Source organism: Gordionus sp. m RMFG-2023, chromosome 3 (assembly GCF_954871325.1).
Source record: "Gordionus sp. m RMFG-2023 chromosome 3, tfGorSpeb1-WG-v2, whole genome shotgun sequence".
In the NCBI taxonomy this organism is placed as follows: domain Eukaryota; kingdom Metazoa; phylum Nematomorpha; class Gordioida; order Chordodea; family Parachordodidae; genus Gordionus; species Gordionus sp. m RMFG-2023.
The window spans coordinates 49,659,438-49,671,929 of NC_088777.1; the positions used below are offsets into that span (position 1 = coordinate 49,659,438).

General features: G+C 28.2%; 1 protein-coding gene across 1 annotated transcript; it reads right to left on the bottom strand.

Moving 5' to 3' along the window:
* Positions 1 to 3,221: 3,221 nt before the first annotated feature.
* LOC135926078 (RNA 3'-terminal phosphate cyclase-like protein) lies at positions 3,222 to 11,664 on the bottom strand. Its single transcript, XM_065461749.1, has 9 exons — positions 11,534 to 11,664; positions 11,454 to 11,492; positions 11,085 to 11,409; positions 7,118 to 7,293; positions 6,153 to 6,366; positions 5,327 to 5,386; positions 4,583 to 4,744; positions 4,118 to 4,293; positions 3,222 to 3,594 (listed from the first exon to the last, which is right to left on the bottom strand). Exons 3-9 carry the CDS (start codon positions 11,287 to 11,289, stop codon positions 3,313 to 3,315), a joined length of 1,275 nt encoding a protein of 424 aa, XP_065317821.1. The 5' UTR covers positions 11,290 to 11,409; positions 11,454 to 11,492; positions 11,534 to 11,664; the 3' UTR covers positions 3,222 to 3,312.
* Positions 11,665 to 12,492: the final 828 nt, after the last annotated feature.

The window sequence follows — 12,492 nt, forward strand, 5'->3', positions numbered from 1 at the left end:
GATGTATAACTTGTACAGAATTAAGTGAGCTATACACACTGACCGAAATCATCGTTATAAAATCATATTCGAAACAAATTATTTTAGGTTGATAATATGATTCCAAATTAATAGATTATTGTCATTTTTTAGGGACAGTAAAACACACATTATAGGCATTAAAAGGATATACATATATTTTTTTTAAATTTTATTTAATCACCACAATATTATTTGAAATAAAAATATAATTTTATGTCAAAAATTTTCTAAATCTAAATACATTGATAATGGGTCAGTAACGTCACTAGGAGAAGGCGGGCAGGGGTTGGAGCCCCCTAAAAAATTTAAAGATCCCCCTTAACATTAGCCCCTGAGTTTGTGAAGGAAGTTTCCATCATTATTTTTGGAGTTATGATGTGGATTCTCAGTTTAGTCAATTTTTTAATTTTTTTTAAAATTTTTGGGATTTTAAAAATTTTTTCATTTTATGTTCATAATAAATTAGTTTACACCAAATGAGTCAAAAAAAATAAAATATTTAATTTCCAAAAATCTAAAAAATTGACTAAACTGAGAATTCACATCATAACTCCAAAAATAATGATTGGATCTTAAATTTTTTTTTCTTTTTATGTTTATATTATTTTCTACCAAATAAATTAATCCAGAGCGAAGAATTATGCTCCTATAATTCATATTATTTTTAATTAAAAACTAAATTTTAATAATTTACGCCATCTAGCGGAATTTTATTTATGATATATAAAATATCATGGGTGTTTTATTTTCTATATAATAGATCTGTTATACATATTAATAATTTATGGATTACAATATCTTTTCTATTCTAATTTATATATTTAGATAATTTTAATTTTGGATAAATTTGATTTTTATAATAAAAACCTTTTTTTTTAAAGTTTTTAAAATATAATTGATAGGCCATAAATAAATTTTACCTGTTAATTCTCATTTTAGTCACACCCATATTTACCGTTCTATCTCTTCAAATTTTCCACCGGAAATGATGAATTTAGAAATTCAAATTTTTAATATTTTTCATGATTATCATAATTATGTTGAATATTTGAGTGTGTAGATATAAGTATGGAATATTTTGTATGGGTATAATTTTGGTGATTTTTGTATGAGTGACATTGTCGCAAATCTATGTTTTTTTGAATAATTTCTGGGAGAAAGTCAATTAAGTACTGTTGGAGTAAATGTTGAGTTTTTTTATAGAGATTACCAATATAGTTTAATTGAAGATCAGTTGAGATTAGGATTCATTTGATTATTTTACTTAATTACATTATTAACTAATTATTATAATGTATTGATGATATGTTACAAATTTATTATCTTGATATAGCTATATATATATAAAATTTAAAAATATATTATTATTATTGAGGCATATGATCAACGTACAAGCTACAAAATGGCGCTATAGCTGATTTCAATATGAGGACATTTTTGTTAGGACCTAAAGTCTATATATCTTAGTCCGTGATGACTTTTACGCAACGAATGATTAAAAAAATCTTTTTATACACTATTACTTTATATCAGAGTAAAATTAAGACTAAATAATATTTAAACTAATCACTAATAGAATATATTAATATCTTTAATTAAAAATAATTTCTATAAAATTGTAACTAGGTAATATCTATCTTGAACTAATCACTGATAGAGTATCTTAATATCTTTACTTAAAAAATAGCTTCCTCTCTATCAGTTCTCATATAAAGAAGTAATATCAATTTCTAAAAATAACTTCCTTCAACAGGCATTAATTATATAAAAGTTGGATATCACTTAGGAGGGGGGGGGAGGAGCCCCTTTTCAACGTACAAGCTACATAATGACGCTACAGCTGACTTCAATTTGAAGGCGCTTTAATGAATGAATCGCCAATCTATAGTTATATATATTATATCAACAAAAAAGGAAAATATATATTTATATATCATAGATGGGGAGGGGAAGAATTAGAATAAATGATATTCATATGAGCACTAAGCATCCTAAGCTAATCTTATATTTTGATTAATTTAATTAAGTTATCTACCCTTTCCGTTAATGAGATATTAATACTCTTCTTTTTATATAAGCAAATCAATATCTAGTGATGTTTTATATATTAGCTAATGATTAGTTTTAATCGATAAGTATCTATAACTATTTTTTGTAGGCTATTTCCATAAATTTATTTTTCTCAGTTAAATATATTAATTGAATATAGCCCAATTTTAATTTTAGGAAAAGATATTTGAAAAAAAATGTGCTTTTCACGTTCAATTTACATAATTATAACTAAGAAAAAGTTTTAACAGCTTAATGAACTAGTTTCCGATTATACTTTATTTTTAATTTTAGACTTTATAGAAATGGATAAATAAAATTATTATAGCATTTTTCGATTACCATTTATTCTTATTTTTGATTGCGTAATGAAATCTTTTTACAAGATTTTTTTATAATTATATGTAAACGTACCCGTCTTTTTAGGTATAATTGGTAGCTACGTTCTTTGAATAATGTTAATAGTAAATTGTTCCAAGTTACGTGCCCAACCCTATTGTGTGCAATAGTCGAAGAATATCATAGGCAGATATTAAGCAATTACAATCGTTATAGAACTTAATTATTTTTCTTATATCGTTAGTATTTTCATTTAATCCAGCTATTAAATTTCTATATATGGAAATCATGTTGTATTTACACATACGGTAAGTGTTACAAAATCACACAGAGGTGAAGGACTATTGATATTCTGAGTTGCTCGTTAGATAAATATCAATCACTGCGTTACTTTTCATAATTATCTCGTAATTTTAATTTAAATTCTTATTTATTAAAATGTAAAAACATTATAATCATTCATATACTTTTCTATCTATATATTTGGTTAAGTTCATTGTAAAAATTCACTTTTAGTTTACAACTGTCACATTTAGTTGTGGTCAGTTTTGTAAACGGCTATTCCAATATTTTAGCATTAAATATTAGGCAAGTCTAGAGATTTTGGACATCAATCAACGAAATCTAGAGGCTTGCATAACATTTTATGTGTAAAATGGGTTAGCCATTTTTAAAAATTGAGCCATTTAACAACACTAGTTGTGGGGGAAGTGGATTCAAGAAAATTTTAAATAATATGAGCTGAATGAGTCTCTTTATTTCTTATCTCAACCTGAACCTCTAAAATTTAACTCCTAAAAATATTTAACATATTGATAATAATAATAATATATGTTTTTTTCAGACAAGATATTATACATATAATTCGCTTGAAAAAAATTTATTTTCTCGATATTTCGCATTTCATCTAAGCGCTTTGTTGATATTGTCGAACCCGGCGCCCAAACAAGTCACAACGTAATTCAAGACCTTAACTTCTTTATCACCTTCACGCTCCATTTCATCGTGGTTTTTATTACCCAACCTGTCTATTTTAAACTTTACACCAATAACATCTTCGATAAGTTTTAGGGTATTTCGGGAAAAGGCAGTGAGACGGGATGTCAAAATCCTGGAAACTTTGTGGTTAGTCAAGGACATGAGCAAAAAAGCGAGCCATTGATTTGAGGAGTCGGTGCTTCCACCCTGTTTAAAAAAGATATTGTATTTATTATATATATACATATATATCACTGAAATTACTTATATGTATTTTTTTAAGGCTACTAAGAGCACCAATTTAATATGGTAATTATTTGAACAATGAATTAAAGAATATTATTCATATAAAAAATATATTCCATAATCATGACAATAATAATAAATTAGTGCAAATACCTAATTTATTTTAGTATTCACTCATTTGTTAAATTGTTTTATAAATTTCTGAAAAAGCAAAGTTTCCAAAAATTTTCACTGGATGAGAAGGAAGGCAGTTCACAGTTTTATAAAACTAGGTTGAGTTTTTTGTCTGGACCAAAAAGCTATATGCTTTTTTTAATAATGATCAGACAATACTAAACTGGAACCAAAATTAAAACAGGACCTACTATTGGAGCCAAAATAGTATTCGGGCAAGTTTTCATTATTATTTCATATTATAAAATAACTTAAGGGATAAAAAATAGGAGTGTGGTGGGAGGAGTGAGAAAAAAAAGTTTTCAATTACCATGTAAATCTCGTCTAGCAATTTGTAAGTGACCCGTAAAGCTAATTCCTCGGGAGTTATGAGCTTAGAATTTTCTCCATCCCTGTAGCTGCAGTGTTCGCTAAAATAAGTGCAACCATTTTGGGTTTGGGCGTAGAGGCAGAGGCCAAACCCAGGAGAGTAGCCGCATTGTGATTCTAATTTAATATTTTATTAAAAATGAAGATTGTGTAAATATATATCTCAAAAAATGTTCTCAGTAAGTTTTGTAGAAATCTTAGTCGAACATGGTATAGTTTAGACCGTATAGCATCAGACCAATCAAAATCGGCCCAGCTGTGAGTTTCTTTTTCGAGATCGTTCTTATTTCAGCCTACGCGAATCCAAATTCGCCTTGCTTCCTACTGATCCCCCCTATTTCTCCTCTTTTTTTAAAAAGCTTTCTTTATTAATAACCTACGATATTAATATACAAATATGAATAACTTTTGTAATTATCTGTTCTGATATAAGCGTTCGTACATCCGATAGCTTTGAGTATTTTTTGGGACTCGGTTATCAGTCTGGTGGTTATATTGGGGGACACCTTTAAAGTGTAGGCCACACCCCTCACCTTCGTAATCTGGTAGTCTTTCAACGCATCGCTAACTTATTTATTTTATAGATTTATAAAATATAAAGAAATCTAAGGGTCGATTAATCCGAATGAAAAAAGAAGTCCGGAGATCAAAAAAAAATTTTTTCAAAAGAAAGGAAGATTTTTATTCCAAATATTTTTTTGTAATTTTCATGATGCATAAAAAAAATTCTTTAAATGTTTTAAGATTTTTACCCTAGGATAGTGATCTGCATCGGGTCTAATTTTTCAAGCCCAGCCCGTACCCGAAATTTTTTTTAAAAAATTTTGCCGGCCCTGCCAGATATTCTTAAAATATAGAAATTAATTTTTATAATAACTCAAAATAAACGATATATGTTATTCGTCATCTATTTTCTATAAATAAAATCATATTTTCAGTTTACATAAAAAAATTCAAAATAAAATTGATAAATTTAGATATATTTTAAAAAATTTCTAAAACCCGACCTGACCCAGCCCAAATTTTATTAAAAAGTATTAGTTTGGGCTAGGCCGGGCCTACTTTTGCAGATCTCTACCTTTGGATTCTGGAAGGAAACTGATAAATTATCAAAAAACATTTTTTTTAAAATATATATATATATTTAAACTTTCTAAATTATCATTTCCTTCTTCATCGTCAATTTCGGAGCATCCATTTGCATCGCTACCTTTTTTGAGAAGAAATTGATAGTTTGATTTTTGTTCCCATTTTATAAAATATTTTAAATATTATTAAGAGATTCGAAAGCTATAACATGTTTATTAGCTTACTATTTAGAAATCTTTACTAAATTTTTTAAAAAAGGACTTTTTTTTCAAAGTGGTGCTTGTAATTTTCCGTTTTTTTTAATGGCAATATATTGTCGGTCTAGAATTGGAGTGCTCCACTCGATAAATTTTTTTTTTTAGTTAAAAGTGGATAAATAACTTATTTATTCCCAATATATATATATATAAAAACAAGATTATTTGTCAAAGTTATAGCTCTGTTCAAAATTGATCAATAAGCTTTTCTTATATTTGATTTTAAACTTGATTTTCACATTTTAAACATTTGCGCAAGTGGAGCATTTCCAATTCTAGGCGGACGACACATGTAAATGAAAAACATTCATATTCGGGTCAGTCTCCTTTCCTTCATATTAATCATATAAAAATCGATATTCTGAGTTGAGCTATCCGACTCGCAATTTTTACTAATCCGACATTGAAAATTAAAGCACATAAATTTCTGCCTATTTAGCATGATCTGGTCCTGAGACCCATCTCGAGCTTTCGGGACCGGGCCAGAGCAGAGTTCGTAATGTATATTCCACCATACGAATTTTTTTTTATTTAAACCTAACAGACACGTGTCCATTTTTAGGCAATTCTGATTGGTTTTTAATTGTTATAAAAAAAATGAATAAGATTATATATCGCAAAAATAATAACTTGTGGAAGGCCAGAGATCTATAGCCTTGTTAGTCACGGGATTCACGTTGTAGACAGGGCAAGTAAAAATGATCTCGCCCATTTTATTGCCCGCTTGATTGGTGGGTAAGCATCTTTTGACTATTTTTATGTCCAGCTCGGAGGATAGGGCGGATTCTTCCAAGTGAAGAAATTTTACGAACAGGGGTAGGGTGGAGTATTTTATGGAGTCGACCTTTTTTAAAATTATAAAATATGTTTGGATTCATTTTTATCTCAAACATGTGATTTGATTGATCGTTAGGCAATTTGACCCGAATAATAATAAATATTTTTTAATTATCCGCAGCCAACTTTAAATCACGGGACGCGGATAAAAGTAAATGGCGCAATATATTAATATTTTAAGGTACGCATATAACCCATGAAAATTTCCTGAAAACTTTTAAGGAAACCGACCCAATAAAAGTGCAAATGGTTTATACATATTGTAACGATTAATCTTAAGAGAGTGTAATCATTGTTTACTTTTTTTTGAGTGCTTTAACGGGGTTTGTAACCGGAACTAGAACTCTCGGAAACGGAAGAATCTAAAAAACCGGAAACAGACGCCATTAAAAATTTCAGAAATTTTATGGAAACCGTCCTAATAATGGTGCGAGTATATTTGTAGAGTTTAGAACCGGAAATAGAATCCATTAAAAAACTTTTTAAAAATCTGTTACGGAAACCGTACCTAGAGGGTATATTTATTCGAATTTTTTGATTACTAAAATTTTAGGAACGGGAGCCATTTTATTTAAAAATATTCAGAACTTAAAATCCTATTTGGTCCAAGTTCTAAATATTCTTGTTAGAACCCGTTTTTGATATTTATTTAGCAAAGTGGGGAGAGGGGGGGTTCCTAGAAGCTTTATGAGAGGGATTCTGGCTGATTGTTTGGACCTGTGCCAATTTTTCGGTTATAACCTCAAGTAATAACTTACAGATGGATCTGAATTATCGTTGGTAACTCCGGTAAGCCTCGCTTTTATTGGATTTTTAACGTATGGTGCCAAACATATGAGTCCTTCCAAGTAATATCCGATAGATTTTTGCTCGTTGCACGAATGTTCGAATGCGCCTCCCGTTAATAGTCCGGGTTTATAAAATAGCTCCGTGCCTATTATTTATTTATTTAATATTAATAAAGATATGAATATTAAAATGATTTAATATTTTTAATGTTTTAGCAAAAAAAAAGAATTATATCCTAAACGATAGCGGGGGGGGGGGGGAATGTGCATAATCCGGCAATATGTGTGTGTTGCCCTGATTAATATCTCAGTCAATACATCTAATTAGTGTTGTTAAACGGCTCGTTTTGAGCCGATTTTTCAAAACGGCTAACTAAATATTTAGCCAGAAAAATATTGCCTTATATGTCTAAACCTTTGTTCCTTCTATGAGCAAAATCTTCAGGCTTGCGTAATATTTTTTCTGGATAAAATATTGAGTTGTCGTTAACACTACATGTAATTTTAGCAGAGTTGTTAAAGGATCTAGATATAAAAATATGGTATCTATATCTGTATCTAGATAGATTTTTGATTAAAATATCGGTATCTAGATATTATTTTAGACGATGTATCTATATCTAGATCCATTTAAAAAGTTTTTTAACAACTCTGAATTTTAGTATTTAAATTAAGAATAAATTAATAAAAAAAAGTTACCGCCCATATGTATTTTTTACAAAAAAATAAGATCTTCTGATTTAAAATAATGTTCAACAAAAATAAATCTTGTTAATTTTTCAACTTGAAATCATTTTATTATTAATAATTGACGTTTTATAATCGAAGATTTATTTTTGCTAAGTTGAAAATGATATTCTTTGGCGTACATGATTGACGGGCTTTTCCAAAAAAAAACTTCGAAAATTTTAATCAAAAAAAGAAAGAGTAACTAATCTCGCAAATTTTTATAAAGAAAAAACTGTTGCGGATTTCGACCGTCAATCATGTTGTTGATGCAACGTGATTGGTGGAAAGACTCTTCGTAGTTTGATAAATATATTTCAATCGTACTAACATATTTTTTTTTCTAATTACAAATGGTTTCGCTTCCCTCTGGAACTTCTTAAATTATATACATAGACATTAGTTCCCCTAATTCCGTAAAATTATCTTAAAAATTTGCTAGAAAAACCTAATTTCTTCAACTTTCTTATTTATTAATAATCACGATTTTTATTTTAAAAAAATTCTAAAATTTCTAATACTTCTTCATTATATTATAGATTTCTGAAACTATCTTAAGTTCTGAAGCCGATACTAAGTTTAATTTTTAATTCTTCCGTTCTGTGAAAACCTTATCCAAGATTTTTCAAAGTTTAAAATGCTGGATCTGTTATAATTAAAATAATATACTAATCTTCTCATCCAGAGATGTTAACAAGATACTTTTTAAATGGATCTAGATATAGATACTATTTTTAAAAATGAATCTGTAGGCAGATAAATTCTTTTTCTTATAACTTATATACAGGGTTCGTCGTTGTTCTCAACAGAAACGTTTATTATTAGAGAAGAAAATACGTAAATAACATTTTTACATTTTGTTCTCTAGAACACAATACCCCTCCTATTTTTTATCGTTCTTTTGAATAAATTTTCATTTTAAAACGAGCATAATTTATTTATTTTTTTTTAAAAAAATCTTTTTTAGCTTATAATTTATTCGCTAGAAAGTTAGTGGATATTTTAAAAAATTATTTTAAAAAATTTTAAATAAATTCATAGGCTTAAAATAATTTTGTGCATCAAATGGTATATTGTTTTTAATAATTAATGGGTTTCATGGCTAGAAAGGATTTATATATTACATATACAAAATTATCCTTTTGAACTGATATCTATATTTTTAAATAGGATAAAAAATAATATAAATAATTATTTATCTTTTTAATATACATTTTTTATATTATATTTAGGGCTGTGCCGATCCACACATTTTCTACCGATCAGATACAGCAAAAGTAATTAAGTAATCAATATGTTTATGCAAAAAATCGAATTCGGTATCTTCGGAATAATTGCTCTTTGAAGGTAAAATGGAGCACTAACTCATTTTTATATAGTGATGAAATGTTTTGAATCCAGGAATAAGGTGATAAATATTGATCATGAAAATGGAATACAAAAGTCTAAGTCCGCCAGTGCACGTTAGTGCTTTCGATGTCAATCCAAGAAACATTGATAGCGGCGTGTGACGTACCGGCATATAGTGGTATCAGTACACCCCTAGTCCCCCTGATAGAATGATTACAAAGGTTCCGAAATCAACAAGCTATACGAGTGGGCATAATCAAGGAAAGATGCATATGGATGCCACAACAAGCTATATGAATGTGCCAGATCATGAAAAGATGAATATGAAAGTTCACATTGCAATATCGAACAGATATACCAATAGTGAACTGGAGGAGATCAAATTCTTACAATCTGAATGTAAAAAAAAACTTATATAATATTATTGCTATGTGTAGTATGTTATATATATTTTTTGTTTTTTAAAAAAATACGTGTCCTTGGCCTGTTAGGGGTGTCTTCAGACACGATGATTTTTGGGGGAATTTTTGCAAGATGTATTGATGATTTGATATAATATTGATGTTGATAATAAAATGTATTGCTGATTTATATATATATATTGATGATAATAAAGTTCTTATAAAAAGTTCAACTTATTTTAATCGGGACACTTCCCACCCTCATTTAGAAGACCCAACATGATCATAAGTGGAAACAATGAAATGTTACTTACAAACAATGAGTTTCAAATTGCCATTTATTATAGACTAGGTTGTCTTATCCCATCTGTTGATATGTACTGCTTGCAATAAGCAAGTTGATTCATTTTCTAGACATTGTTTCTCTTTACTTTAAGTAAGTGGCCGTTTTTTACAACATGACAATCTAAATAAGGTAGATCAGAAAAATTTTGGTTTCAGCCAATTTCCCCAATAGTTAGGTTCCCAAATGAGAATGATAAGCATCCCGATGGCATGTCTTTAACATTTTGGCTAGGCGGAAAATTTTTTATCTAGGATGTGTCATGTGTTACCTCATTTCCTACTAATAGAAATATGCAATAAATATAGGTCCCTTCTAAATTATTTTATTTTTATCCCTCTAATTTTTATAGCTTTGGGAAACCCCGGTCCCCAATCATCAATTAGGTACAGGTGCCTTTCCATCAAACAAAAAATTCAATTTGAAATCCTAAAAAGGAATTACAAGTGTCTCTTAAAAACATTCTCTTTTCCTTCTTATTTTTCCCCTCTACTATTGATTGCTAAATTATATATTATATGTTTTTTTAAAAATATCTACAATATTTTAATACATAATGAAAATTTTGTTGCTTGGGTAGGTTGGGCTAAAAAAATGAGTAGCTGGTACAATAAGCATGCACCCACCTATAATTCCAGCACATTAAAATACCTAGCCTATGTAGATATTAGCTCAACATGGTGGGGGAAATGACAATATTGTGGCTAATGGAGATTTAAAAGGTTACCACTAACCTAGCCTAATCCCCTGTATTCACAATGGTGTGTAAGTCATAGAAGTTGATGTCAGAAAGAGCATCTGATTGTAAAAACTGCTCCTTCATAACGAAATAAGATTTTACATATCTTTTCATTTACAAATGGGTAAGGCTTGATGTGGGCAGTGTAGATATTAGTCTTGTTAAACAGCTAGTTTTGAGCTGATTTTTAAAATCGCCTAATATTTTCTCCAGAAAAATATTACCCTGAAAATTTTGCTTATAGAAGGAACAAAGGTTTAAACATATATTATTGAAATCTCGAGGCTTTAGTAGATATGAGATTCTTTAATTTATTTATTACTTACTTACTTGCCAATTTTAATTAAAAATAATTTAATGAAAATCTAAGCTTTTTACCTGTTTCATTAAATTCTATTATACAGCCATTTGAAATTTCATCTAAAATACGTATAAATGATATATGATAATCCTTTATTCCTGGATTTAGATCTTTGGCATTTATGTTTTTAATTTTTATAGGTTGATTTGTTAAAGTGGCTAAGACTATTCTCTGTCTGAAATAACTACTTCCTTCGTATTTTAATATTTCTTTTTTTCCCATAAGTATACTATTTTTTATTTTTTTTGCAAATTAGTTCTTCAAATGGAATATATTGCCATTCATCATCATCTAAAGATTTTAAAATTTCTTTTAAATTATTTAAGTTTTGTTTAGTTTTCTCTATAAAACAAAAAAATATTCTTATTTAAAATCATTATACAAACCTTTCAATATCTTTTGTTTATTGGCATCTTTGTTAAGTGCTATACATGATGTTTAATAAATTGAAATGTATTTGAGTAACCTGTTGGAGATTTAAATAGACATTTACGAATATTCGGAATCGGAATATCTTCGTTATTTTTCTTTATTGATTTAATATTAGGCATGTGAAATAGGATTTTGCCATAATTTACAATTTAATTTTGCCTTATTCTAAAAAGTGATTATAATAAATGAAATAGTTTAATGATAATGCACGTCTTCTGCGAGCATATTAGAGGGCAATATCATATTGAATTTTTGGGTCCGACCGCATACATCATTATATTCTAAAATCTTGAATAAAGCTAATGTATCCTCCCAAAAAATTATTAGTGGATAGAGCGTAACAACTTTTTTTTGGGCGAGCAAAAGAAATTTCCAACATGTTCTTCAACATATAGGAATTAGATGAACCAAATTGGGTCTATCTGGGTAATAACAAAGTAGTTAAACTCTTTGGAAGCTATTTTAAATATTGTCTATTTTTGTATATAAGAATGATTCACAAATATATTATTTTTGATATATCAAATGGTTCATGCAATATTTGAAATACTTGATTGCTTATTTTCAGATTAAAGATCTCCGCTTAAATTTATTTTGAATCACAGATATAATACTAGTATTTTAAATTTAATATTTTTATGCTCATTTGTTTTTTGCTATATGCACTATATTTTAATAATCTTTATTTGTTTTTTAGATGACCTTTATTTTTAATTTATACTTTAATAATAAACAAAGAAAAACATGCGGTAATCTAATATTTATTTATATTATAATTTTGGTAACTTATCTTATATCTAACCAAGCCAATCCTGTATCTTAATAGGGCAAATAAGGTTGATATCCCTAGTCCCTCAATTTAAATAAAAATTTATCCCAACAAGCGATTTTTTTCTTAGGGCAGCCATACCTTAAAAGTGTTAAGATATATATTTAAATAAAAATTGATCCCAGAAAGCGATTTTGATTGGAATTATATCTTTTCATTTATAA

Bases quoted from the DNA above. Each gene is read 5' to 3' on its own strand.
- LOC135926078 (XM_065461749.1), bottom strand. From the start codon at position 11,289: ATGGGAAAAAAAGAAATATTAAAATACGAAGGAAGTAGTTATTTCAGA. The intron at 7,294-11,084 runs GTAAAAAGCTTA...AATAAATAATAG, and splicing joins AATAGAATTTAATGAAACAG to GCACGGAGCTATTTTATAAA. The intron at 4,745-5,326 runs GTTTAAATATAT...AAAATAAATAAG, and splicing joins AGGAAATGATAATTTAGAAA to TTAGCGATGCGTTGAAAGAC.